Here is a 26473-nt window from a genome sequence, read left to right on the forward strand (position 1 = left end):
CAGCTACACGGGTTTTAACGTGCGTGTGCTAACTGGTTCGGATGGAAATACTGTGAGCAGTGTTTTAAAAGTTCAAAAGGAACTTGTTATAATCCTTAGGATAACCTCACGAGGTGGGTATCGTCTCCATCTCACAGGTGAGGAAACAGAGGCTCGGAGAGGCTGGGCAACCTGCCCAAACTCACACAGTTAACACACGGCAGAACTGGGATTCACAGCCTGCTCTCCCACTTTGGAACTCCCCTTTGCAGGCATGCACCATCATGGCACAGGAGACAGAGATTCAGGTTCAAGTCCTCCTTCTGGCACTTCTGGGGCATCTGCCCTGGGGCAAACCGCTTCTCCAGACATCGGTATCCTTATCTACACGAAAGGGAATCCGGGCTTCAGGGTTCCTTCCAGTAGTGCTCTTTCCTTACTCTATACAGGGGCCTCCCCACCCCGCCATCTCTAAACGCTGGCCATCACTCATCTATTCTCCATCCCAGAAACGTGATATAAATGGGATCACACGGTATGCAACCTTTTGGGATCGGCTTCCTTCATCCAGCTGAATTACCTGGAGATTCATCCAGGCTGCCGAGTGTATGAAGAGTTTATTCCTTTCACTGCTGAGGAGCGTTCTCTGGCACGCATGTGCCATTTTGTTAACCATTCACCTGCTGAAGGAAATCTGAGCTGTTACGAATAAAGCCGCGACAGGTTTTTGTCTCTGGAAGACAAACTGGTGTAGCTGTGTGCTGAATGACAACGTGCGTGCTGAGTTCTGTACATTCTCTAAAGAGGCTGTGCCATCAGACGTGCTTTTAAAAGCTCCTTGGGTGGTTCTTGCACCCGGCCAGGGTAGAGGGCCAGGCTGGGTCACCCATTTCCTAGAAGGATTTTGAACAGCTATAAATCCCCTTTCAACGTGACATCTAAAATCCCGTGTACGAGCTTCGGTCGTCGACGCCACAGATTCATTCATTCCTGTGGACGATGCCGATCTACTGTGTCGTACCCAGTCGGCTAAGCCAACTGTCGAACCAGTCAGACCATCCTTTGCCAGGAAAGAAAACAAGTCTCGCTTCCTCTTTCCAACTCACACCTACATGTTTTTATGCACCCATGACTACCACTCACTTCTCAATTCTAATCCTAAAACGGGTGGGTGAATGGAGGGGAGGAGGGGACCGCCTGAGCCTCTGCCGGAAGTTGCTACCTGAATAGAACCAAAATCAGATGCTTCCCCATCAGTGTGTCTTAGGAGGATTCTCATGCTTTGTCGCCCTGGGAATCCCTGTCCAGAAATCTGGACTCCTGCCTCTTGAGGCACCCGGGGACGGTGACGTGCCTCCGTAAACCGAGGGGAAATGTGACCGGGGACACGGAAAGGAGAAGGGCACGGGGTCTCCGGCGCAGACACAATTCTCAGAGGGGTGCGTATTAGGGAAGAGGGTGCCCACGAGGGGAGGAGCTGGAAAGGGCTCCCTGAGGGCCAACCCCGCCCACCTCACCCCGGGGAGTCTTCACTCCCCCTGCTGGAAGACCAACCACTACTGGACACTCTTGATCCCCACCCCGCCCCCCAGGCCTCAGGCACTACGGTGGGGCGTGGGCTTTGGGGACAGTACCAGCGGGCATGTCTGAGATTCAGTTTCTCTCTTTCCAAAGCAGACACCCTGGTCCCCGCCGGCTCCTGCCAGAGGCGGTGCAGGCCGGTGGTGCGGGCCGTGCACAGTGGCCCACACGCCCATGCCCCCCGGCAGCAGGAACCCTGGGCCTCCCGCGCCCCAGCACTGACTGCCGCCTCTCATCCCTCTTCCTGCTCGCCAAGTCTGGGTTTGAACAGATCTTTCCTCCTCAGTCTTGTTTCTCCCTCCTCTTTGTCCTGGGCCACACGTGCAAACACAAAACTCAGCCAGGGCCACAGAGACGCTCCGTCTCAGTCTTCCTGTAAGTGGTTCATGTGAGAGCACACCCAAAAATTCTACCTTCGCACCCCAAGAACACCAGCATGATAACGTGAGAAAGTATGGCACTGGGGACGCCCGGATGGCTCAGCCCGTTAAGCGTCTGACTCTTCATTTCGGCTCAGGTCATGATCTCATGTGTCATGAGTTCGAACCCCATGTCGGGTTCTGTACTGACAGTGTGCAGCCTGCTGGGGATTCTCTCTCTCCCCCTCTCTCTCTCTCTGCCCCTCCCCTCTCATGCGCGCGCGCTCTCTCTCTCTCTCTCTAAATACATAAATAAGCTTAACAAAAAAGAAAAAGTACAGTACTATCTAGGACAAGAGTACATAAACCTCAAAGACACCGAGGGCCCGAGGGCCAGCTGCACAGCCATGCTCCTGGACATCCAGAGCTACTTTTAAGCTCTGATGGCAGAGCTGAGTAGGTCGGACAGAGCCCATATGGCTTGAAAGTCTAAAGCAATTTACCGGATGGTCCTTTTGGGGGAAAAGAAAAAAAATGTTTAATTTTGAAAGAACAACCATCTTACGGACTGTGGGATCATGAGCTGATCGACAGCTGGATGCTGAACCGACTGAGCTACACGGGCGCCCCTTCCCCGAATGGTCCTTTAAGAAAAGTTATGCCAACCCCCGAATCTGAGTAAATCTGCACCTCTCAAATCTCTTAGCTAATACTACTCTCTTCGATTTGGAGCTTGCTTTCCATAAAATGTTCTAAGCGCTCATCTTGGACCTGAAAAGGAAGAAGTGAAGCATCACGTGTTTTATCCACCAACCACCCACCTACTACACTTATCCACCAACTACATAAGGGAGGTGAGGAAGAAAGAGCCCGTCTCCATGGTCGTAGCCTGCAGAGTTCGGCAGAAGCGCCTGGTGTCTGCAGACGTGTGCCCTGGGGAGGGGACACCGGTTTAGGACTTCAGAGCAGTGTGACGGGTGTGTGGAAAGGGGGAAGCGGGGGGGAGGGGAACAGGGGCCAAGAGAAGATAAAGAAGCTAGGGAGCACCTGGCGAGGCACTGAAGGGAGTCAAAACGGGTCCCTGGAAGGATGTCCCATCACTTCTGAGACCCAAGGACTGACTGGGACTTGGATAAGGTAAAGATTCTTCACTAAGGTAAAGCGCTGGGCGGGGGGATGGGTTTCAGGAAGAGCGAAGACAAGAGACAGGACCTGCGGCAAGGATGGGGAAGCCGGTAGAAGGGCAGGCAGGGAAGGGCGGGACCCCCAGGGTAGCGGAAGCTGCCACAGGTCTTAGAACAGAGGAGTGGAACTGGTCAGACTGGCTCCAGCCAAGTGGCCTCGGGGGTAGCAGGGAGAAGGCACTGGATAGAAAAGCTGTCACACAGAGAGCAGCAGGAAGAGTCCCGAGCTGGCAGGGTGCACCTGCCAGAAACTAGGAGGTGTGGGTGCTGACTGAAGATGTGGAGAGGTACGATGACCTGAGCCTGACCTGAGCCGAGCGGAGGGCAGGCTCTGGAAGCCAGGCTCCGACCCCTCTTGAGTGGGCTCACACAGCCGTGGCCCGACAAGCTCAAACCGCCCTGGACACAACTGCCCCGGTCCCTTCCTACAACAAGACCAAGTCTCGTCCCTTAGGTGACTCGTTTTCGCGCTCCTATGCATACACCTGTTTGCAAATCTCAAGGCCCTGCCTAAACCTTCCGCCGAGGCTCTCCGCCTGACTTCCGGGTTGAAGCACTTTTAAACACGCCCAAGCCACACCTCCAAAAGCCTCTAGGGGACTGAGCTTTAACCCCCAAAGGTTAAAGAACCCGGCTTCCCGGGAAAGGTAGAGGGTTCATGTTGCCAAAGAAGTGATCTGGTGAACTTCTGTCCAAAAAAAAAAAAAAATCAAGCCAAACCAAACAAACAAAAAACTGCAAGCAAGCCCTTTGGAAATCTTTGTTGCTCAGAAAAAAAAAAAAAAAAGTGTGGCAATTCCTGCTCGGTGTTCGTCTCTGCTCTCCTACACTCTCGTCGCACAGATGGTACAGCCATGACCCTTCGAGAAAGCTGTCCAGTCACCACGAACATCACCTTCCTTGACGGGTCCTGTTCGTTCACCGAACTCATTTATCCAAGAGAAGAGAACTGGCCTAGTGACCTTGCCACCCTCCTCAGAAGACAATCTCGGCGTGCTCTGAACCTGCCCCCAACTCCCAGCGTTCTCTCTAACCTCAACAGCAAATGCCACAGGTGGAGAGCTGAGCTGGAGGAAAACAATTGGCCTAATTCTGTTGTTTGGAAGGTGCTCAGCAGAAGAGGATTAACTACCAAGCCGTCCTGCCCAATGTAAAAAGCCTGGGGGAAGTTTCTGGTTCTTCACACACAGTGTGTTACGTAAGACGGACAGCTGGCCCGATACGGGAAGGTTCGATACGGGAAGGTTCGTCCCTACTGTAACAGGCTTCGTGTTCAGAAGGAAGAAGAAGAGAAACCATGTTCGTTTTCTGATTCCAAGGACTCAATCCCGCAAAGGCAGACACGGAAAAACTTATCGTCCTCAAAACAAGAAGTGACCTTACACAGCGGCAGCATCCAAGTGAGATTCTGGACTCACCAGCTGCACCTGCCTGCTCTTCGTCAACAAACTCAGCAGCCTTTACAAATTTCTTTGAAATGGGTGTCCAGCGGGTTAACAGGAGAAGAAAGTCTGCCAGGGGACAGTGGTTTCATTTGCAAATACCTCGGCGCTCTTTATGCAAAGGACACAGTGACTGCCTACTCTGTGCACACAGTTTGCACTTGCCCACCACGTGGCGGGTGCAGGCAAGGCAGAGCGCGGTGAAAGGTATTGATCGTGATTTCTGGAAACAGTGGGCCGGGGAGACTGGACTGTCCATTACTGGGGCGTGTGCTCAGAGCCAGACAACTCAGTTTTATTTTTGTATTGACGTCCTGTAAGAAGAGGTGAAGCACGATTGCCCTGAGAAGGGAAAATGGTTACTTCGCATCAGAGCTTTTCACGAAGGCGAAACTGCAGAAAACGCCATCAGTCATATTTGGCCTAAGAAATCACTAGCACCAGCCAAACAAGATCACAGGGGACCGTTTTGGAGCAGCCATTTAAAATGGTCACCGGGCGCCTGGGTGGCTCAGTCGGTTGAGCGTCCGACTTCGGCTCAGGTCATGATCTCGCAGTTCGTGGGTTCGAGACCCACGTCTGGCTCTGTGCTGTCAGTTCAGAGCCTGGAGCCTGCTTCAGAGTCTGTGTCTCCCTCTCCCTGCCCCTCCCCCGCTCACGCTCTGACTCTCTCTCAAAAATAAACATAAAAAAATTTTTTTTAAATGGTCACCTAGGGGGCGCCTGGATGGCTCAGTCGGTTGAGCGTCCGACTTCAGCTCAGGTCACGATCTCGCGGTTCGTGAGTTCGAGCCCCGCGTCGGGCTCTGGGCTGATGGCTCAGAGCCTGGAGCCTGCTTCCGATTCTGTGTCTCCCTCTCTCTCTGCCCCTCCCCCATTCATGCTCTGTCTCTTTCTGTCCCCAAAATAAATAAACGTTAAAAAAAAATTTTTTTTAATAAATAAATAAATAAATAAATAAATAAATGGTCACCTAGTTCCAATGGGGTAGACCTTGCCTGGGTGTATATTCATAAACAGTATCTTGGGGTGCCTCGGTGGCTTAGTCAGTCCAGCGTCTCTCCTGATTTTGGCTCAGGTCATGATCTCACAGTTTGTGGGTTCAAGCCCCACGTTGGGCTCTGCACTGGCAGTGTGGGGGCCCGCTTGGGATTCTTGCTCTCTCCCTCTCTCCCTGCCTCTCCCCCACTCGCATGCTCTTTCTCTCTCAAAATTAAGTAAACTTTAAAAAACAAAAACACGGGGCGCCTGCGTGGCTTACTCGGTTGAGTGTCCGACTTCAGCTCAGGCCATGATCTCACGGTTCGGGAGTTCGAACCCCACAATGAGCTCTGTGCTGACGGTGCAGAGCCTGCTTGGGATTCTCTCTCTCCCTCTCTCTGTTCCTCCCCCACTCGTGCTCTCCTTCTCAAAATAAACTTAAAAAAAAAAAAAAAACACAAAGAAGTTTAAGCAGAAAGGAACTTTTACACCAAAATAAGCCACAGCCCCCTTATAAAGTTCCCAGCGTTGGGGCGCCTGGGTGGCGCAGTCGGTTAAGCGTCCGACGTCAGCCAGGTCACGATCTCGCGGACTGTGAGTTCGAGCCCCGCGTCAGGCTCTGGGCTGATGGCTCGGAGCCTGGAGCCTGTTTCCGATTCTGTGTCTCCCTCCCTCTCTGCCCCTCCCCCGTTCATGCTCTGTCTCTCTCTGTCCCAAAAATAAATAAAAAACGTTGAAAAAAAAAATTATTAAAGTTCCCAGCGTGAACCTATCCAATTATTCCAAAAAGGTTACCAACGTAACCTTTAGATGTTTAACACCTAAAAACGATGGCTGATGGGCACCGAGGAGGGCACCTGTTGGGATGAGCACTGGGTGTTGTACGGAAACCAATATGACAATAAATTACATTTAGTAAAAATAAATAGATAAATAAATAAAAACAATGGCAATCTCCCCTTTTGGAAGACACTGGAGAAATCAGTCACACCAAATTACTTTTTCTACATACACCAAAACACGCTTCTTTTTTGGAAAAGGAAATTGCTCTGTATATACTATTGAACACCTTGATTTTTTTCCACTAATAAGACAACATAGAAATAAGTGCATACACATGGCTGGGTAGGCATGCAGACCGACAGAAGGCCAGAGAAGACACTGGCTGACCCACTACGTGCATATTCGTGTACAACCTAGTAAACTTCAGACTCCCTCTTCCAGTCCTACTTTGCAGGACACCCAATGTGATCAAGAAGGTCCAAGTTCTCTGAACAGACCCATCTGATAGATACTCTTCGCGGAGGTGCCGGGGACAGGCACTTCCACGTTGGTCTCAAACTCTTTGGCGGGCTGAAGTGGGGTACAGAACCAAACCACCAAATAACACAGGAATGAATGAGAGATGGGTGCTTCTAGAGAGAGCCTGTCAAAAATGGGAACGGTGAAAAAGGGAGCCGACCGAAGCAAGGTCACACCCTCCCCCGCCCCCACCTTCTCTTTCTCTAAGGTCAGGATGTAGCCACAGGCTTCCTAAGAGTCAGGCATCGAATCTTAGCTTTTCTTTGGAGAAGAGTGGGAGCTTCAACCCCCACGCGCGTGTTGGAAGCACGAAGGGCCACGTCACACAAAACTCTCGAATCAGTCGAGTGACTTCCGAACTGATGCGCAAAGGCCTCGTCTTTACCTCCGAGCCCAGCTGTAAGCACTCTTGCATCATCAAGGCGACTAAGAGCTCAAGGGCTGGAGAGTCGCGGAGAAACATCAACCCCAGGCGGTCCCCTCGACCGCACCTCCTCGGGAGGACGCGGGCGGCAGCTGTCGTGGAAAAGGCCGACACGCGGCTCCGGCCTAAGTGCCAGGTTCGCTACCATCTGAAAGGCAAAGACGTTTCCCCGCAACTTACCTCCGTCATCCAAGGGCCGTTTCTGGACTCCGTATCCATACACTGAGGGGTCCACTAGAGGTGTGGAATTATTCAAGTGAGGAATTGAATCAATTTTAGCAGCAATCTACAGAGAGAATCAGATTTAAAGACTCAGTAACAAATCCGGGCTCCGTTTGAGGGAGAAAGACGAGAGAGCTCTCTTCAAAGGCCTGTGTTACCCCGCTTCTCCCCCGACCTAGATTAGCACGAGGCAGTGTCACCGAGGACACTTTTCATTGCTAACTGAGTCTTCTTTCGGCCTCAGTAACAATGTGTCTTTAGAAGTAAATACTTTTGCACATCAGCCTTCTACAAATCAGTATTTCTAAGCCATCCCTTGAGATACAGGTACGCTGCATTCGAAGAAAACAGGCAGGCCGCCGACATGAAGAACTCTGTTCAAAAGGTTTTATTTGTCGCAGGATTCCCTTAAGAAACCAATCCCCCGGTACTGTTTAAGAGGCTGTGTTTGCTCAAACATGACCGCGCGTTAGGAAAACATCCATCCCATAACTTGAACGCCTGTTAAGTGGTGATGTCATCGCTGCAAACATAGAACAGCAAGCCGCTCCCCACTGGGAGTGTCCGAGTAGGGAGGAGGGCGGGGCGGGGCGGGGCGGGGGGGGGGGGGGGTGGGGGGAACACGGCTGTCTGTCCAAACTACCTCAGAAGGATTCCTGCGCTGGACCAAGCGAGAGACCTCGGAGAGCGATTTCGATTTTTAATATTATCAGTTAAAAAAAAAAAAAATGATGCTACAGCTATTGAAGTGTTTCTCCCCAGAAACAAACACTGCGCAGAAAGTTCCGTCTACTTTGTTCTCATTGGAAAGTTCAACGGGATCTCCCTGATAAATCAGCTCTTTATCATGTCATCAAAGGAATATTTACAGCCACTGCTCTCGATGTTAGTCCCTGAGTTAAGCTTAAGAAGTAGGGGTGGACTAAGGGGCAGACGGAAGGGCTGTCCCACACAGCGGGTCTTCGGTGGGAGTTCTGGGCTTGTCCCAATATGCCCAGCTTCTGCGACCGACATGAATGACTTGAAACAAACAAAAAGCCAAAGACAAGCATGACACTGAAACCCCAAGGCAGGGCTCAGATGTCAGGGATCCAGGGGTCAGGTCTCTCCCTCTGGCTTCCTAGCCCTGTGGTGTTGGGCAAGCCCCTCTCCCCTCCGCAGGAGATCCTTTGGATGTACCACCAGCAGCTGCACACTTTGGGGCAAGCTACCAACACACTCTCAACACAAAGGAGCTTTGTATGCTAGAAAGCACTTCACAGCACGGCTGTTAAAATAAGGCAACTTGTCCAACAAATGCCGAGTGCCTACTATGTGCGGGGCTCTGTTCCGGGCACCGGGTTACTGTGGTCAACGAGAATAACCAGGCCCCTACTCTGTGTCAGCAGTCAGTGGGGAGTGACGAGGTCTGCGAGCTGACCAAGAATCGATCATTTCAGCTGGTGATAAGCATTATACTAATAAGAGAAGATAGTGAATTGTGCTAAAGAGAAGTGCTTAGGAGAGCTACTTGAAACACGGTGATCAGGGAAGGCTGCTCTGATCTCTTTAGATCATGGGATCTAAGGCCTATCTGATGAGCAGTTGGCTATACAAAAATCTGAGGAAGAGCATTCCAGGCAGAGAAAACAGCCCGTACAAAGGCCCTGAGGCAGGAGCCAGCCTGCCTGGCAGGTATGAGCCTAGAAGAGAGAGAGGTCAAGGTCACTAGAGAAGAAAGAACTGGACGCGTTCCAAGACACAGGCAAGGGCCGGCTCGCCAGGGCTTGGATTTTATAGGAAGGGTGACAGAAAGCAACCGCAAGGCTGAGTAGAAGTAGCATGCTGATTTACGTTTTCAAAAGATCCCCTTGACAAGGAAGACAGCGTCTAAGGAGACGGGAGTGAGAAGATCATTTAGGAGATATTCTAGGTCAGGGGTCAGCAAAGCATGGCTGGTGAACCACCTGCTTTTGTAAAGAAAGTTTTACTGGAATACAGCCGCGTGCATTCTGCGTTGAGGAACTGAGCGGAGACCGTGTGGCGTATGATGCCCGTATATATCATTTACTATTTGGACCTTTAAAGGGAAAAGTCTGCCGGCCCCTGTCTAGGCTAGAGATGATGGCACCCTGGATGAGTGCTTGCTTAAAAACAGTATTATAGGGGCGCCTGGGTGGCGCAGTCGGTTGAGCGTCCGACTTCAGCCAGGTCACGATCTCGCGGTCTGTGAGTTCGAGCCCCGCGTCAGGCTCTGGGCTGATGGCTCAGAGCCTGGAGCCTGTTTCCAATTCTGAGTCTCCCTCTCTCTCTGCCCCTCCCCCGTTCATGCTCTGTCTCTCTCTGTCCCAAAAATAAATAAACGTTGAAAAAAAAACAACACAGTATTATAAATAACTGATTACAATACTAACACTGCTGCTAGAAACCCAACCTCCTATATCCAAGAGGCCATTTGCTATCAAACGAAACACTGTACAAACCTTGCCTCTACCACGGACTCCCAATCTTGCTTTCCGTATTTGTTTTGGATAAGCTTGTGGAGGTTGGCTACTTAAGATCCAAATGTTACTTTGAACGACCCAGCTGGCAAAACAGGTGGGTTAAAAGGCGAGGATACTGCAGTGGCTGGTGCCCCAAGGAGACCCTTGCATGTGCCATAATAAACCGAGTGGCAAACGACTGACGTGGGGGTTTTTGGGATTACTGGCCCAGTTGCTTTCACAGATGGCCCCAAATGCTCCCAGTAGACAGTGAAGATGACCCCAAAACACAAAGAAAGGGGTACAAGGACTCATGATTCTCAGTGGAGTCCCCCAACAGCATGCATGTTAAATCACTCCCACACACAGAACCCCAAAACATAAACTCGACACATTAGGCACGTTCCCTGCTCCTTTCGGAGGACACTCTCAGCTTCCAGATCTTTTCCCTCCCTTCCAAAGTAGCTAGAATGTGTTCCTGAGTCTTTGGCCTTCCTTATAATTTCTACGGTTAGGTTTCGCATGTTGCCGGAATGTCATTTTTTCCCAAAGCCGATACGCTAAAAATGTTACAATAGTTTCCTGTTCCTGAATTTGATTAAAGGCTGAGGCTCTCAGATTTGTTCTTAAGTCATGTTTACTTCAGTTATCTATAATTTGGGAAATTTCCACTAAGAGAAAAGCAGTACAGAATACTGGTTAAGAGGGGTAGCCCTGAAGTCAATGGGCTGCACTTGGACTCTTGGTTAAACAATGTTAAACAGGAGTTTGACAATACAAGATACAATTATATCACTGACAATACGTTGTAGAAATAACAACATTCTATAAAGAGACAAGGAACTCTTTCCTTCATACAAATGCAACCTTGTTTCAAGAAATGATTTTACATGTCCACTAAAATAAGGAGTTAAAACTTAGTGTTTACTTATGTGCTGGGTACTTGGCAAAGACCATTTTAAATTCGCTACCTCATTTGTTCCTCTCCCCGATTCTCTAGGAGGCTGGTAGGATTTCCATTTTAAAACAAGGAAAAGCGAGGCTCAGAGAAGCTGAATGCTCTGCCCAAAGTCACACATCTCATAAGCGGAGGCACCGTATTTAAGCCTGGCCTGCCCAGCTCTAGTCTGTGCTATCGACCACAGCGCTGGGCACCCCGCTTCATCCGCCTAAGACTTTCTCAAGTATTTCTCACTTCCCAAGGACCTGAGACCTAATGATTTCCAGGGCACGGAGCTGAAGCAATTCCTCACATCGTAACGGACTGTTGACCGGTAGCTGCTTAAGGGAGGTGAGGTACATTCTCAGCTAATATTGGTGCTGGCCAGAATATAAGAGAGTCACTGAAGCCAGGATATTCCAACAAAACCAAGGCCAGTCCGGAGCTTATCAGAGAGCCTGACCTTGAGGGGACTTTGCTACTGATTGTTTTTACCACTCGACCCCCTTCTCCCCTCTTTTGGAGGGAGGCAAGGAGGAAAATCAGTTATCTTGCTGCACGTGCTATTTGAGGCACCGTTATAGATGAAACACTAATTAACGTCACACATGTGACCCCGACTCTGAATAGTTAGCGGCAATGAGGAGAGGGGGAGAGCTGAACTGGGAGGCAGTCAAGAGTCCTGGCTTTCCAGCCAGCTCTTCCAGGGTACGACCCCCAACGGCCTTGCTCCTTGGGGGTACTCACCTGTAAAATGCACGGACAGACTAAACCAGTGTTTTCCTAAGAGAAAGAGGTACACGGGCATATTTGGGAGACGCACGGATAAATGTTTTTAAACTTCTGTATATATATATATTTCTTAGTTACCTTCCACGCACGGCAAAGTTTTTCACTTCTGACAGTGATTAAGTTTCCTTTTAGAAATATTCTAAGTAAGTCTGAATTTTAAAAAGATTTAAAAATACTAAGTAAACATCGAGGGGGTCAGCGTTATGGCGAAATCATGAAGGCGATATGCAAATCATTAAACTTAGGAAACAGCCATTAATGATCCCCAGGGCACACGTCTGCGACTAAAACTCTCTGACAAGGCTCATGATCCAAGTAGCTCGCCTTGGAAGCCCAAAGGGGAAGCCGTGACTACCTCCACTTCACAAGGAAAACATTATACCGACCAGGAACAGACCAAGCCACCTGAAGACCCAGTCATCCACACACCGTGTTCATGCTAGAGCCGCTGCTGATGGTCACGGACCCAGCAAGCACAGGCTGCAAGCTCCCGCCACCTGCCAGGGAGCAGGAACCCAACTTGCCTCTCGGGAACCCCTGCCCCACGGTCCCGAGTGACCCCGCTCAGACCCTGAGAATACGTGGGCTGGACCGAAAGCTGCCGCTTCCCACAGCAAGAAGAAACGGCGTGTCACCCAGGCAGTGGAGCCCAAGGGCGAAGACCAAGTCCCAGACGGCAGGTTCTGGAGTCAGGGTGTGCAGGGTCAAGTCCCAGTGGTACTTCCCACGACCCAAGACGGTCCCAAGGAGAGCAGCAGGTGTCTCAGACTTATCGCCTGCTAAGTGCCTGATGGTGCCCCCATTCCGTCTTCACGGGGACCTTACAGGGTAGCTACTCTTCTCCTTACCGTGGGATCGGGAGCGTCTACCTGGAACTGTATCCACCAGGATAATGAAATAACAATGTAAAGCACCCAGGACAACGCCAGTATTTTATTGAATAATAATAATAACATAGAGAAGGACACGGATCGTAAGTTTACAGCTCGTTGAACGCCCGCTTCCTAAAATGCCTGTGGCCTAGGGTCAAGATCAAGACACAGAACATTTCTGGCACCCCTGAGGTCTGCCTCATTACCTCCTTCCGGTACCCCAAGGTCTGCCTCATTACCTCCTTCTGTCACTACCTACCCCCACCTCCCAAGGGGGACCTCCTAACGTCTAATATTAGCTATTAAAAAAAATTATTACACCATCAAAGACCTCCATTTTCCAGACGAAGAAACGAAGACTTGAAGAAGTTACATTGTGTGTCCAGTCACTAAGCTGGCGAGTGGCAGAACCAGAACCTGAACTCACACGGTCTGAACCCGGAGTCTTAACAGGCACTTCAGGCCCAGCAGCGCCCCCTTAGCCACGGGGGATACATCCCAAGACTCTGGAGGCCTGAAACCACAGGCAGCACCCAACCCCACGTCTACCGTTTTTCCCTTTACACACGTGCCTGTGACAATAAAGTTGACCTCACAAGTTGCGTACCGCAAGAGACGGACGATAACTAAAAGGAAAATGGAACCGTATAATATACCGTAAAAACAAAAGTTATGTGAACGTGGTGTATCTCGTACTGGACCCGCTCTACTTGTGGTGACACGAGGTGGGTGACGGAGGCGTTGTGGAGCAGCGTTAGGCTACTACTGACCTGACAACGTGTCAGGAGGACCGTCTGCTTCTGGACTGTGACGGACCAAGGGTGACTGAAACTCTGGAAGGCAAAACCGCGGATTGGGGGGGGGGGGGTGGCTACTGTACTACCCCCTGGGGTTTTGCAACCATCAAATGAGAGAACGTATGTGGTAGTCCTTGCCTGGCATCCAGCACGACAGGGGCTCCATGAATGCTGGCCATTGTTGTCATGAGATGGGGCCCCAGCTGATCCTGCCCTATTTACTAGCATTAACCGAAACAAGGAATTCTATAGGCCAAACAAGGTACAGCACTTCGTGGTGGCTTTCCTGACAACCTCCTGCCACCCACATCGGGGCAGAATGGAATACTCCCTTCTCTGTGTTTGCAAAGCACTTTATAAACTACCCTTGAATAATGTAACTCACTGACAAAGTTATTGGTCCTATTGTCTCCCCACTATAGGGAGCTCTCGGAACAGACTTGTCTCAAGCTTCTTAGTACCGCCAGGACAAAGGTTTTTTAACTGAGAACTTCAGGGCTTGGCTTTAGAGAATTCACGAACCTCCTGAAATTACACACAAAACTATTCAAATATTGCTGTGGTGACGTTCAAAGTTTTCAAGAGTCTTAAAAAGGCCCCTGCTCCCAGAAGGTAAAGCACAACTCCCCTGATGCATAGCAAAGTGCTCGCCACATGGAAGGCACCCCTCAAAGGCTTGCTAAATTGAAAGCAGATCTGGAGAAGCCCACTGGTAGCCACAATGCTAAGACGACCAGGTGAAGCCCTAAGCTGAAATAACGCTCCAGCTGGACCCTCCAGCGCAGGCCCTGAAGAGGGTAGGTCCATTCCCCTTCTACCCTACGTCCCAGTGAATTCCACCAGCATCCTTCGATGCTTTGTTCAGATTCTGAAGTCTCAGATGGAAAATTCGCCAGCTACCTCTGTGAAGGAACCAAGCCCTTAGAATGCAGAAAATGTGGGCCCAAGAACGACGGCATTAACTCTTTGCGTGCCTTTGAGAAAACTGCTCTATTTTCCTTTGGCTCATTATTGTCAAATACACGATGAGAATGAGAACCCTCGTCCCGGCTACTTCACTTGCTCATGGGGAGGACTGAGCCCACAAGAAGACGAAACCAGCCGCAAGCTGTCGTATCTTTGTGCTGGCCCAGCATCCAGGCAAGAGGCCCATGGAGTCAGCAGATCCTCAAATAATGGCAGGCAATTCGAATCACATCACTACTTTTATTAACACTACTCAGTCTTGCAAGTGATTTGCTATCATCTGGTGTGAGGATCAAAGTATAGATGATGTCTCCAAGAGAAGTATCAACTATTCTTTCCCAAGCGTCTTTATAAGAAAACTCCAAATGCGAAACATTTTCAAGAGAGGTGATTCTTAACAGAATAAAAGGGTGGCACAGGAAGCTGGGGAGAAGGGGAGTCTGAATAGGTGCCCGATATAACATAATACAAAGCAAAAGAACCAAAAGATATGATCAATTTTTTTTCAGCTCCAGCTAGATGTCAGCTCTCTGAACACTCGCAGGCTTGAAGGAACTATTGAGAGTATGTAGCTTAACATTTCCTGAAACGTGATCTGTAGAATGACTTGGTTTTATGAAAAGAAAGTATGAAATTACATTAACTTCAGGATATTTACAACGCACACCCTGAACTCTTGTAGGACTTAATACACACAAGCATATTAAAGGTTCGGAGAAATCCGGCAGTAAAAAGTCAATTCACCTTCACTTAACCCTGTATTCCCCAAATGTTATCTGTCCATGACCCCTTTCCCATGGAAGATCTATGAACAGCCTGTAGATCAAATGTTGGGAATGGCTGACCCAGCATGAGGTCACATAGCTACTTGCGGGAGACCCAGGTCTCCGAAATCTCCATACACAATTCTTTCCATTAGAAATTTCAAATAAAGGGGGCGCCTGGGTGGCTCAGTCAGTTAGGTGTCCGACTTTGGCTCAGGTCATGATCTCGCGGCTTGTGAGTTCGAGCCCCACGTCGGGCTCTGTGCTGACAGCTCGAGCCTGGAGCCTGCTTCGGATTCTGTGCCTCCCTCTCTCTGCCCAACCCACCCTCATTCTGTTTCTGTCTCTCCCAAAAATAAACAAACAAACAAAAATTTCAAATAAAGGTGTGCCTGGGTGGCTCAGTCGGTTAAGCTCAGTGAAGTCCGACTTCAGCTCCGGTCACGATCTCACGGTTTGTGGGTTCGAGCCCCGCGTCGGGCTCTGTGCCGACAGCTCGGAGCCTGGAGCCTGCTTCGGATTCTGTGTCTCCCTCTCTCTCTGCACCTCCCCTGCTCATGCTCTGTCTCTCTCTCAAAAACAAATAACAAAGACATTTTTTTTTTTAAAAAGTCTTTCCTTTAAAAGAAAAAAAGAAATTTCAAATAAAAAGCAGAGATGGACTCACAATTTGGAAAGGGATGAGGAGAAAACAACTCGTTGACTAGGCATCCCAATGGCAACCCAGAGAGCCGATGCCCCGTGTGAAAGGGCAGCTGCTACTCGGCTCCTGCTGAGTACTGCCATTCCAGAATGTGGGAGCGGTGTGGCCAGATTTTTTCCAGAAAAGCTAGAAATCTCAAGTTTTACTGGACGTCATTCTAGTTTCTAAGCGTTGGCGTTGTGTAGGTGAAACAAAGCGTGCCTGCAGGCCCCCTGTGAGCCTTCTCTAGCCCGTGGGCCACCAGCTTGGGAACTCTGGTCTAGGCAAATTTGTATCTACACGACAAATGGGACTTTGGAAGAAACCAAAGTTTGATGATACATTTGGGCTATCAGATTTTAAGAGAAAGGTAAAGAAGGCTCCGCTGAAAACGAGAAAAACCTTAGAAACATACAGTGGAACGCAGTGTGCATTTACTATTTATCTTTCAACAGCAAACAGGAAGTTCAGGGCTTCCGTGAAAGCGGTGACCCAAATAGATGGTCACATCACCAAAACCCTTGAACAAGGTCTCACTCTTTACAGGGTACTCTACTGGGTGCCACCAAAGATACAGCAACAGGGTTTGAGGGAGCAAAAATGAACGCACATTCAGTAGTCAGTCCCTGGTGACTGAGGGACCTGAGCTACGCAAACCGGGCGTGTGTGAGACAGTCTCGGCGGAGTCCGGCTTAAATCGATGGAGACGCCACACACTTGTCGTGAGTCAGAAACATCACACATTAAGGAAGCAAAGGCAGTCTCTCTCTGGGAGTGACCAGGGGCCAATGAGCAAAGGCTCTGTCTTTTAATGGCGGATGCACATTTTCGTAAAGGCAATGCAGCGCCAGATCTTCTGCTGAGGCTCAAAGTGTGAGACAGCAGCGCCGCATGGCATCTTCCGGAGGACCAAGGAAATTCTCAGGCCCCAACCCAAGGAACCTTCCCCCCCAAAAAGTACTGTAAAGAACAGGCGCCAGGCCTACGGAACTGTCCAAAAGGCTGCTTTCTTACTGGTTCTGCATCGGCTCAGTCCCGATCGTTAGGGCGCAGAACCGTCATGGTGCTCAACTCCGACAGGCTCCGATCACACTGTATTCGTGCGAACGGAATAGCCGCGGATTTATGCAACACACAGCACTGACTGCATCTAGGTCGACACAGGAGCTTAAAGTCCTGGAAAGCACTAGCCGTTAGGCAAGAGAACTTCTACTTGGGTGATGACCGACCGACAGCTGGCCCAACCTGGGGAAGGCGGCTGGGAACCTGCAACACACTGTGGCGGTCACACTGTCCTGTGAACAAGCAAACGTGTGCGCTAGATGGCGGAGGCTACTGGATCCCCAGTAGCATGGGGCTTTGGGGAAGTATTTTCGCTTTTAGAAAAAACCAACCAAACAGAAGGGATTCGCATCTAGTTATCCATCATCTCCACGAAGACGTCTGGGAGCCCAGACAGTCAGGGTGAAAACGCAGTGTGGCTGCAGGGCAGGATGGCCGAGCCTGGTCTGGCTCTGGGTCCACCTCCCACCCTTAAGAGGACCCTACTCTCTCTAAACGAGTTTAGCAAATACTTTATTTTTGCTGACCCACCAAGGAGTTAGAACTGAACGTGCTTTTTCAGTACCCAGCAGGTCTTAGATCTTCATCAACGGGACCGAGTCAGACCGCGCGTGGACACTTGGATACTTCCCTTCAGAATGGTCGTACGCTATTAACTCACTGCTGGGGAAAATTTTAAATTTTACACAACTTCAGAGACTCCCTTTTGTTCACAATGAACTAATAGTAACAAGGGGTTGGTTCCCTCTGTTGGAAAGAGTCCAAAGGATACGCAGGAGGCTTCAAGATGCCAGGCAGGAAGCCTAGTGGGTTTAGGTACTGGACTCCACAAACCAGACTTAAGAGAAACAGGAGGTTCAAATCCCAGCAGGGTCAATTGGGACTTTATTGTGGTTTTCTAGATAAAGTGAGCACAAGACAGCTTACTCCTCCCTGACAAACTAGCGAGGGCTTTATAGACCGTTGCTGGTGTTTATGAGGGCATGTCAGGGGGCGAGGGGGTGGAGGGAAGCTGCGCAATCATTTAAATAAATAAGTACACTGTCTTTTATTTCCAGTTACTGGAGAGAAAAAAAGCACATCTCTGCAACATGCTGTGTGTACAATGAAGTAGAACCATCATCAACCGGATACCCAAATAACAGGAGACCCTTTGAGGTAAGCTCTTCTATAAAGGACACAACAGGACGCCTGGGTGGCTCCGTCGGTGGAGCGGCCGACTTCGGCTCAGGTCATGATCTCGTGGTTCGCGAGTTCAAGCCCCACAACGGGCTCTGTGCTGACAGCTCAGAGCCTGGAGCCGGCTTCCGATTCTGTGTCTCCCTCTCTCTCTGCCCCTCCCCTGCTCACGCTCAGTCTCTCTCTCTCTCTCTCTCTCTCTCTCAAAAATAAATAAAAACATTTTTAAAAAATAATAAAAAATAAATAAAGCACACAACAGTTTCAATTTCTCACATTCCATTCTTGCTCAATGCGAATCTGGAAATAAACCTAAAATTACCCACAAACCTGTTTTTTTCTTTAGATTTTTAAAGGCCATCAAATCCTTGGAGATAATATCGACCTCCAGCTGTTAATACTCAGAAGTAATACACTTACAGCACTGTCTCCATTGGGCTTATTACTGCTCCAGTCAATGGCGCATTTCAGAGCTGGGAACATTTCCAATGAAGTTCTCTTTGCTAGTAGGAAACACCACTGCTTCAACAATCCACATTAGGTCAGCATTTAACAGAGGGTCTCCCTCCCTCTTGAGCAGGTTGTCCAAGAATACGAGTTCAACCACTGGCTCAAGAGAAGCAGAAAGTCTTCTCAATGGTTCAAAATTCATTTTATGTTCAACTACAGGCCTTCTGTAAACTGAGGATCTGAGCTCTTTAGGGTAGTGACTATAATTCTTCCTGGATACAGAGGGCCACCAGGTCGAGTGTCACATATCAGCCACAAAGCGAAAGCCATTACATATTAGTAGCCAGTGAGAAACAAAGTTCAGGACCCTGTACTGTAGAGGAGAGCAGTGCAACACGCCGGCAAGCAGAGTGGTGGAAGGGGAGCTGGATGGCATCCATTACAGCCACTGGTTGGCTCTGAAGTCTAAGTAAGGTGGATACTCACTATTGTACTGGTTGATGCCTAGGCAGTAAGTAACAAGCCATCAGACACAATTTTAGGTGGAACCACAGGTTTGGAAAGTGCTGGGATCCAATATCATGTCTATAGGAGCATCGGTATTAAAATGAAAAGTCAGTATCGGGGACACAGGTAGGGTTCCCTCCCCTGGAATACCGGAAAGAGATGTAAAGACCATATCTTCAAGCGACCAAGTGGAGACCTTCTTCTAATACAATGAGTCCTGTGGCTTTCTGTTAGGAATCAAGCAGTAATTAGTTACAGCCCAACTTTTACACTGTCAGTTAGTTATGCCTACAATTAAACAGGAAGAGACGATGCCTGTAACACACTCAGCAGAAATGGTTTAGGTGTTAGAGCTAACCTGTAAGATTTACACACGATACAAGGACACGTTTTGCTCTAAGCACCCTGCCAGAAGCCAGAGTATTCCTGGCAGGTCCCATATTCGTTCTCCAGGGAAGCCCGCAATCTCTTAAAACCCAGCTTAGTTAACTCTGGCAAAATGCACGACATTGTCAGATGGTAAAGTTTGACTGCTGGGATGCGTCCATCTCACATTCTCCCCGAGAGAGAGGAACACTACTGCCTGTAAGGGGTTACTTCTACGTCCTGGGGACCACCCACACCTATTTAACATCCTCCTCTCTCCCCTCTCCAAGAGCAACTTCAAAAGTAAAGTACCCTCGAATTCCTTCCACTCCAGTCTTGGAATACAGGAAGTCCGAAGACGATGTTTTCCAAGTTTTAAGAAGCTACAGGGCCCGAGACGGCCGCTCTGTGTCTATACCGGGGTCCTCACCGGGAGCTCCCCAGCCCCCTTCCCCTCGCGAACCCCAGAAGCCCACGCTGGATGCCCTGCAGGCCCAGCCCGGGCGCGGGGGCGCGATGGGGCCAAGCGACCCCGGCAAACCGTTTCCCAGCGGCTGCACCTAGGAGAGCCGCCCGACAGGCTGGGCCCGGGCGTCGCGGTGGCGATTCCTCCCTCCGCTTCCCCGGGTGCCGGCGCCCCAAGAAAAGGCCGAGCCCGGCTGAGGCGTCAGCCCAGGCTGCCTCCCGCCCCCAGGCCCGACCCCCTCCTCCCAATCGGGCCCGGCCCGGCCCCGCCTCGGGCTCCCGTGCTCCCGCCAGCCGGCCCCGCCCGTACCTGCCGGACCCGGTGCAGGGCGTCCACGAAGCCCTCGGCTTTCATCCCCACCGGAGCGCTCTGCCCCTGCACCAGCTCCGCCATTACCGCCCCCGCCGCCGCCGCCGCCGCCGCCGCTCAGCTCCCCCGTCCGGCCTCCAGCTCCGCTTGGGGACCCGTAGCCGGAAAGGGAAAGTCGCCCCACTTCCGGCGGAAGGGAAGCCGGGACGCTGGAAGCGAGAGGAGCCGTGTCTGTGGGGGGCGGGGCCAGGGCACGTGATCCCAGCCCGGCCGGAAGTGGGGGCGGGGCCGCGGGCGCGGGGGCGTGCCCAGCGCCGGGGGCGGCCGCTGTCTGGCCTCGAGGAACGGGGAGCTGTTCCCAGACCGGATTTGGGCCAGGCCCGTCGCTGATGTCGTGACAGGCCCTTGAGGCTCGGATAGGGCCCGAGGTGTCCGGCTCTCGGCTGTTTGGAAACCCAGAGAGGAATGACGTGGTTTTCCCAAGACAGCCCCCGAGCAGCCCTGGTTCACTAAAAGCCTGACCCTGGCAGTCCCTCCCAGGAATGGCCATTGGTTTGGAATATTGGGACTGAGCTCTTGGAAATGGCACCATTGACGGCCCAGAGGGAGGCTGGAGGGCGAGGGGGCAGCGCCGCAAAATGTCTGTTCCCCAACATTTGCAAAGAGCACCCGGCCGGGGTCCAGGTGATAGGAGGACGAGGCTGGGCTAAACCACACCTGGGATTACCTGGCGACACAGCTCAGGAAGGACGCTCCCGCTGGAAAGCCAGCATGCTGTCCTCTTACACATTCCTGCGCTAACTCTGGGGCTCTGGGGAAAGAAGAGATAGGACAGGACCATCATTGTTTCCAAGCCTGCTGACTCAAAACCGTCTTGCCAGAGGGCTTCTTGGAATGCTTAAGTAACTTTCTCCTAATGGTACTCGCTAGGTGTAGATACTTCAAAGCAAGGGAAAGAATCTTCGTGCTGGAACACACGTGCGCCTTTGAGATGGCGCTTACAAATGAGCAAACAAACCCGCCAGAAAGGAAACAAGGCTTAGGGGTTTTGACACACATCTTGCTGGTGGCAGGCCCAAGCAGGGGCTCCCATCTTTTGATTAACACGATTGCCCTTAGGATTAATATTTCCCAAGGCCTGTGGTGCCAAGGAGTTGGATTTTAATGGAGAGTCACGTCAAGCATTTTATGTGCCTCTTGAAGTTACGAAGGAAGAGGAGCACCAGAAAGGAAATTAAGAAGTAAAATACAGTGTGGTTTTCTTTTGATGATCCTTTGCTAAGAGAGCTTTGGGTTTTAGAAAGAAGTGTGTGGAGTCACTGGCCAATCGAAGAGAAGTTCTTCATTTGTTAGTGACTTTGCGACCAGACTGTGAGTTCCTTTAGGGCAGAGACGGGGTCTTAGTTTTCCCTGTATCCCTAGAATTTGACACACGGTAGTTTTCTGCCAAGAGAAGTTATTTTGAATCGAATAATGCCAAATTGGAATAAGTCCTAGATTATGGCGAAATAAAAGAATTTGGCAAACTTGTCACAGTGAAGGTTATCACTTTCAGACAAAATGTTTCAGCCCGTGGAGAAAAGCACAGAGTTGACCACGGTTGCTGTTACTGGTGAAGGGCTATCATGAGGCAGAACCAACACATGACCAGACATATCTATCCTGGACATACCGGACCAACACATGCTAACATATCTATTTGTGGCCCATCCTGGGTGTGTTGAGTGTTTTAATTTTGCCAAGTTTGTAAAACTCAAGGCAAAGGTGGCATCAACCTTCAGGAATGGGGATGGTTCTACCGACCCAATATCACAATGCTTGTATTTTGAATATTTTTAAAAATCTGAGGTGAGTATGTTAATCCAAATTCCAGCTGGCTCTCCCTATGAGTATAAACAGTGAAAACAGGGCTATTGGCCCAAACCTAAGGCGTATTCCAAAGACTACAGAGTGTCTAAGTAGGAAGACAAAGTTCGGATTCTTCCGCTTTTACTGGTTCAGTAACTTTGGGCAACTGACTTATTTCTGAGGGCGCAGAAGGGGAAGACGACCCAGACCCGATCAAGTCCACTGTTGTATGTCCTACTAGCACACTGGATTTCATCATCTTAAAATTCATCATAATTTTTTTATTTTATTTTAATTTTTTAATGTTTATTTGAGAGAGAAGGAGAGAGAGAAACTGGGCATGACCAGGGGAGGGGCAGAGAGAGAGGGAGACAGAATCTGAAACAGGTTCCAGGCTCTGAGCTGTCAGCACAGCCCAATGCAGGGCTCAAACCCACCAACCATGAGATCATGACCTGAGCCAAAGTCAGACACTTAACTGACTGAGCCACACAGGTACCCCTATCACAATCGATTTTAAATCACCGTGTAATTATTTGTTTATTATTTGTTTCTTCCACTATAACAAAATGAACAGTTTAGCGAGTTACAGAACTCTGGACTGTAAATAATTTTTCTTTAAAATATTGGAGGCATCACTCACTGTCTCTAGCGTCCAGTATTTTTTTTTTTACTGTTTTGTTTTGTTTTGTTTTGTTTTGTTTTTGAGACAGAGAGAGACAGAGCATGAACGGGGGAGGGGCAGAGAGAGAGGGAGACACAGAATCAGAAGTAGGCTCCAGGCTCTGAGCCATCAGCCCAGAGCCTGACGTGGGGCTCGAACTCACGGACCGTGAGATCGTGACCTGGCTGAAGTCGGACGCTTAACCGACTGCGCCACCCAGGCGCCCCTAAAAATGTTTTTAAATGAATAAATTTTAGAATTTCAGTTTAAATTTCTTAAAAAAAAATTTTTTTTAATGTTTGTTTATTTTTGAGACAGAGAGAGACAGAGCATGAACGGGGGAGGGTCAGAGAGAGGGAGACACAGAATCTGAAGCAGGCTCCAGGCTCTGAGCCGTCAGCCCAGAGCCTGACGTGGGGCTCGAACTCACGGACCATGAGATCATGACCTGAGCTGAAGTCGGACGCTTAACCGACTGAGCCACCCAGGCGCCCCTAGCGTCCAGTATTTTAAAACAGCTTTATTGATAAACACTTGATATACAATAAACTGCACATAAGTAAGGTGTATACTTTGATATTGTTTCACATATACATACAACTGTCAAGGTCATGAACATATGCACCACCAGCCATCTTACCATTCCACGCTTCTTCAGCCTCCACCCCACCAGCCTCTCCATCTGCAAACAACCACCAATAGGTTTTCTGTCACTCTAGGTTAGTTTGTGTTTTCTAGAATGTTATATAAGTGAACGCAGACAGCATGACTCTTCTGCCTGAGGTGTTTCACAGAGCATAATTATTTTGAGATTCATCCATATTGTGCCGTGTATGAAAAGTTCATTCCTTGTCATCGCCTAATAGTATTCCATTGAATGGATATACCACAATTTATTTATCTGCTTACCTGTTAGTGGATATTTGGACCGTTTCTGATTTGGGGGATATTAGAGTTAAATTTGGCTATCAGTCTTTATATGGACATACACTATTATTTCTCCTGGGCAAATATCCAGGAGCAAAATAGCCGGACCAGGGGCGCCTGGGTTGCTCAGTAGATTAAACGTCTGACTCTTGATTTCAGCTCATGGTTCGTGAGATCAAGCCTCAAGTCAGGCCCTGCACTGACAGTGCAATGCTGTCCCTCTCAAAATAAAGAAATAAACATGAAAAAATTTTAAATAGCTGGATCATATAGCAAGTGAACATTTACAGTGAGTTATTGCTTAATGGGTACAGAGTTTCCATTTGGGAAGGTGAAAAAGTTCTGGAGATAGATGGTGGGGATGGTTGTACAACCAGGGGAACATTCCTGATGCCACTGAATTGTACACTTAAAATGGTGAGAATAGTAAATTTTTATGTTCTATGTATTTTGCCATAATAAAAAACCTAATCACCTAGGAAATCAAATTTTGAGGAGTCAAAAAAAGAGGGGGAGGCTCTGTTGGACTGACACATGGCCTTAAAGGACTGGGGTTGGCAATGGAGCAAGCCTGGCAGGTCAGGAAGTACTCTCTCTCTCTCTCTTTCTCCATCTGTTGCCTTGGTAACTGTCTTGTGCCTTTTTTGGCTTCATCCTTTCTGGTGGCCAACCTGCTACTTCTGCTTCTCAGACTGGATGATGGACTATTGGAGCAGACAACACTGGGGTTTACACAACATCACTTCCAGCCACCTGAAGAGAAACTGACTCATATATCTTGGCTCCAGGTTTAGAATTCTAGGGCACAATTCTGATTGGCTCAGAAAGGCCAGGTGTCCACCCCTAAACCAATCAACTGCGGCCAGGAGTGGGGTTCATCATCACCCTTGCAGTTGGATTGGAGGTTGGAATGGAATGGAATGGAATGGAATGTTTGTTGGGCAGACAAAAGTCAGTGACTGTTATAGTCACACGAAGAAAGAACTGGCTTCATATTTGTTTGTCGTCTTCCTTTTGAGGAGCTGAAATTACTCTTATCTCTTACCCTCCCGGCCTTCCCATCATCTTTGTGAGGCACCATAGGTTAGCATCAGATTCTCCATTTTATAAGTGGAGAAGGTAAGGCACGGTGAAACCAAATGACATACCCAGATCCCTAATAGAAATTGCTGTATGTCTGTATTCCCAACACCCCTTCTCTGTAAGTGACAATGAAGTGTAATGGGTGGATAAATCCCAGTTTATCAAATCCTTAAGTATTATCACTTGGGTGGAGTTCCCCCAGATGCTCTGCTAGAATTGAAGTGGTATCATTGGGTCTATTCAGAGCTATTCTTTTCCTTGTGGACAGTAGGACATTTTCTCTAGCTCATTATTCAGTCCTCACCGCTGATGATGGATAGATTGGCTGGATATAGAATTTTAGATTGGGATAATAATTTACAAGGCAAGGCATTCTTTTACTACCTTCAAGCAACCGTCATTGCTGTTGAGAAGCCTGATGCTATTCTGCTATATTATCCTTTTGACCTTTTCCCCCTTCTCTCTGGAAATCTTTTTTTGATCTTGGAATGAGTCTTTTTCCATCCTTTATGCTGGCCCTTTTTAGTTGCCCTTTGGATGTGAAAATTTATGTCCTTCAGTTCTGAGAAATTGTCTTGAATTATTTAATTGAGGATTTCCCCCAGCACTTTCTCTATTCATCTTTCTAGAGTTTCTATTATTTGGATATTGGCTCTCCTACGGTGGTCCTCTAATTGTCTTCTCTTTTCTACTTTCTGTCTTTCTTTTTACTCCTCTTTCTGGGCTATTCCCTCAATTTCATCTTTCAATCTTTCTGTAGGGTTTTTCATTTATGCTGTCCTGTTTTTAACTCACAAGAGTTCTTCTTTACTCTCCTGACAATTCTTTCTTTGAAAAATCACATTCATTTCCCCACAAATATGTGGCCAACTAATCTTCAACAAGGCAGGAAAGAGTATCCAACTGAGAAAAGACAGTCTTTTTAGCGAACGGTGATGGGAGAACTGGACAGCAACATGCGGAAGAATGAAACAGACACTTTCTTACACCCTACACAAAAACAAATTCAAAATGGATGAAAGACCTACATGTGAAACAGGAAACCATCAAAATCCCACAGGAGAGAACAGGCAGCACTCTTTGACTTAGACCATGGCAACTTCTTACTTGACACGCCTCTGGAGGCAAGGAAAACAAAAGCAAAAATTAACTATTGGGACCCCATCAAGATGAAGAGCTTCTGCACAGCAAAGGAAACAATAAAACTAAAAGGCAACCGACAGAATGGAAGAAGATATTTGCAGATGGCATCTCAGATTAAGGGTTAGTATCCAAAATCTATAAAGAACTTACCAAACTCAATACCCAAAAAACAAATAATCCATGGCAGAAAACATGAATAGACACTTTTCCAAAGACGACATCCAAATGGCCAACAGACGCATGAAAAGACGCTCAACATCACTCATCATCAGGGAAATGCAAATCAAAACCACACTGAGATACCACCTCACACCAGTGAGAGTGGCTAAAATGAACAACTCAAGAAACAACAAATGTTGGCAAGGATGCGGAGAAAAGGGAACGCTTTCGCACTGTTGTTGGTGGTAATGCAAACTGGTACAGCCACTCTGGAAAACAGTATGGAGGTTCCTCAAAAAGTTACAAATAGAACTACTCTATGACCCAGCAATTGCACTACGAGGAATTTATCCAAAGGATATGAAACTGCTGATTCGAAGGGGCAAATGCACCCCAATGTTTATAGCAACGCTATCAACAATAGCCAAATTGTGGAAAGACCCCAACTGTCCATCAACTGATAAATGGATAAAAAGACATGGTGCGTACACACACACACACACACACACACACAGTGATGAAAAAGAATGAAATCTTGCCGTTTGCAACAACATGGATGGA

General features: G+C 48.8%; 1 protein-coding gene across 5 annotated transcripts in view; it reads right to left on the minus strand.

Annotated features, from left to right (window-relative positions):
* The window catches only part of FUBP3 (far upstream element binding protein 3), a 122293-nt gene that overhangs the window by 31203 nt on the left and 64617 nt on the right, over nt 1-26473 (minus strand). For 2 of the 5 annotated variants that reach the window (XM_027035401.2, XM_027035400.2), the window contains exons 1-2: nt 20089-20269; nt 7433-7538 (exon numbers count right to left, since the gene is read on the minus strand). In XM_027035401.2, the coding sequence (XP_026891202.1) occupies nt 7433-7538; nt 20089-20172 (190 nt within the window). In that variant the 5' untranslated portion in view covers nt 20173-20269. Of the gene's footprint in view, nt 1-7432; nt 7539-18410; nt 19175-20088; nt 20270-26473 lie in introns of those variants that run through there. The other 3 variants (XM_027035403.2, XM_053204503.1, XM_027035402.2) reach the window with 3 other exon arrangements.

Source organism: Acinonyx jubatus, chromosome D4 (genome assembly GCF_027475565.1).
Source record: "Acinonyx jubatus isolate Ajub_Pintada_27869175 chromosome D4, VMU_Ajub_asm_v1.0, whole genome shotgun sequence".
NCBI lineage: Eukaryota > Metazoa > Chordata > Mammalia > Carnivora > Felidae > Acinonyx > Acinonyx jubatus.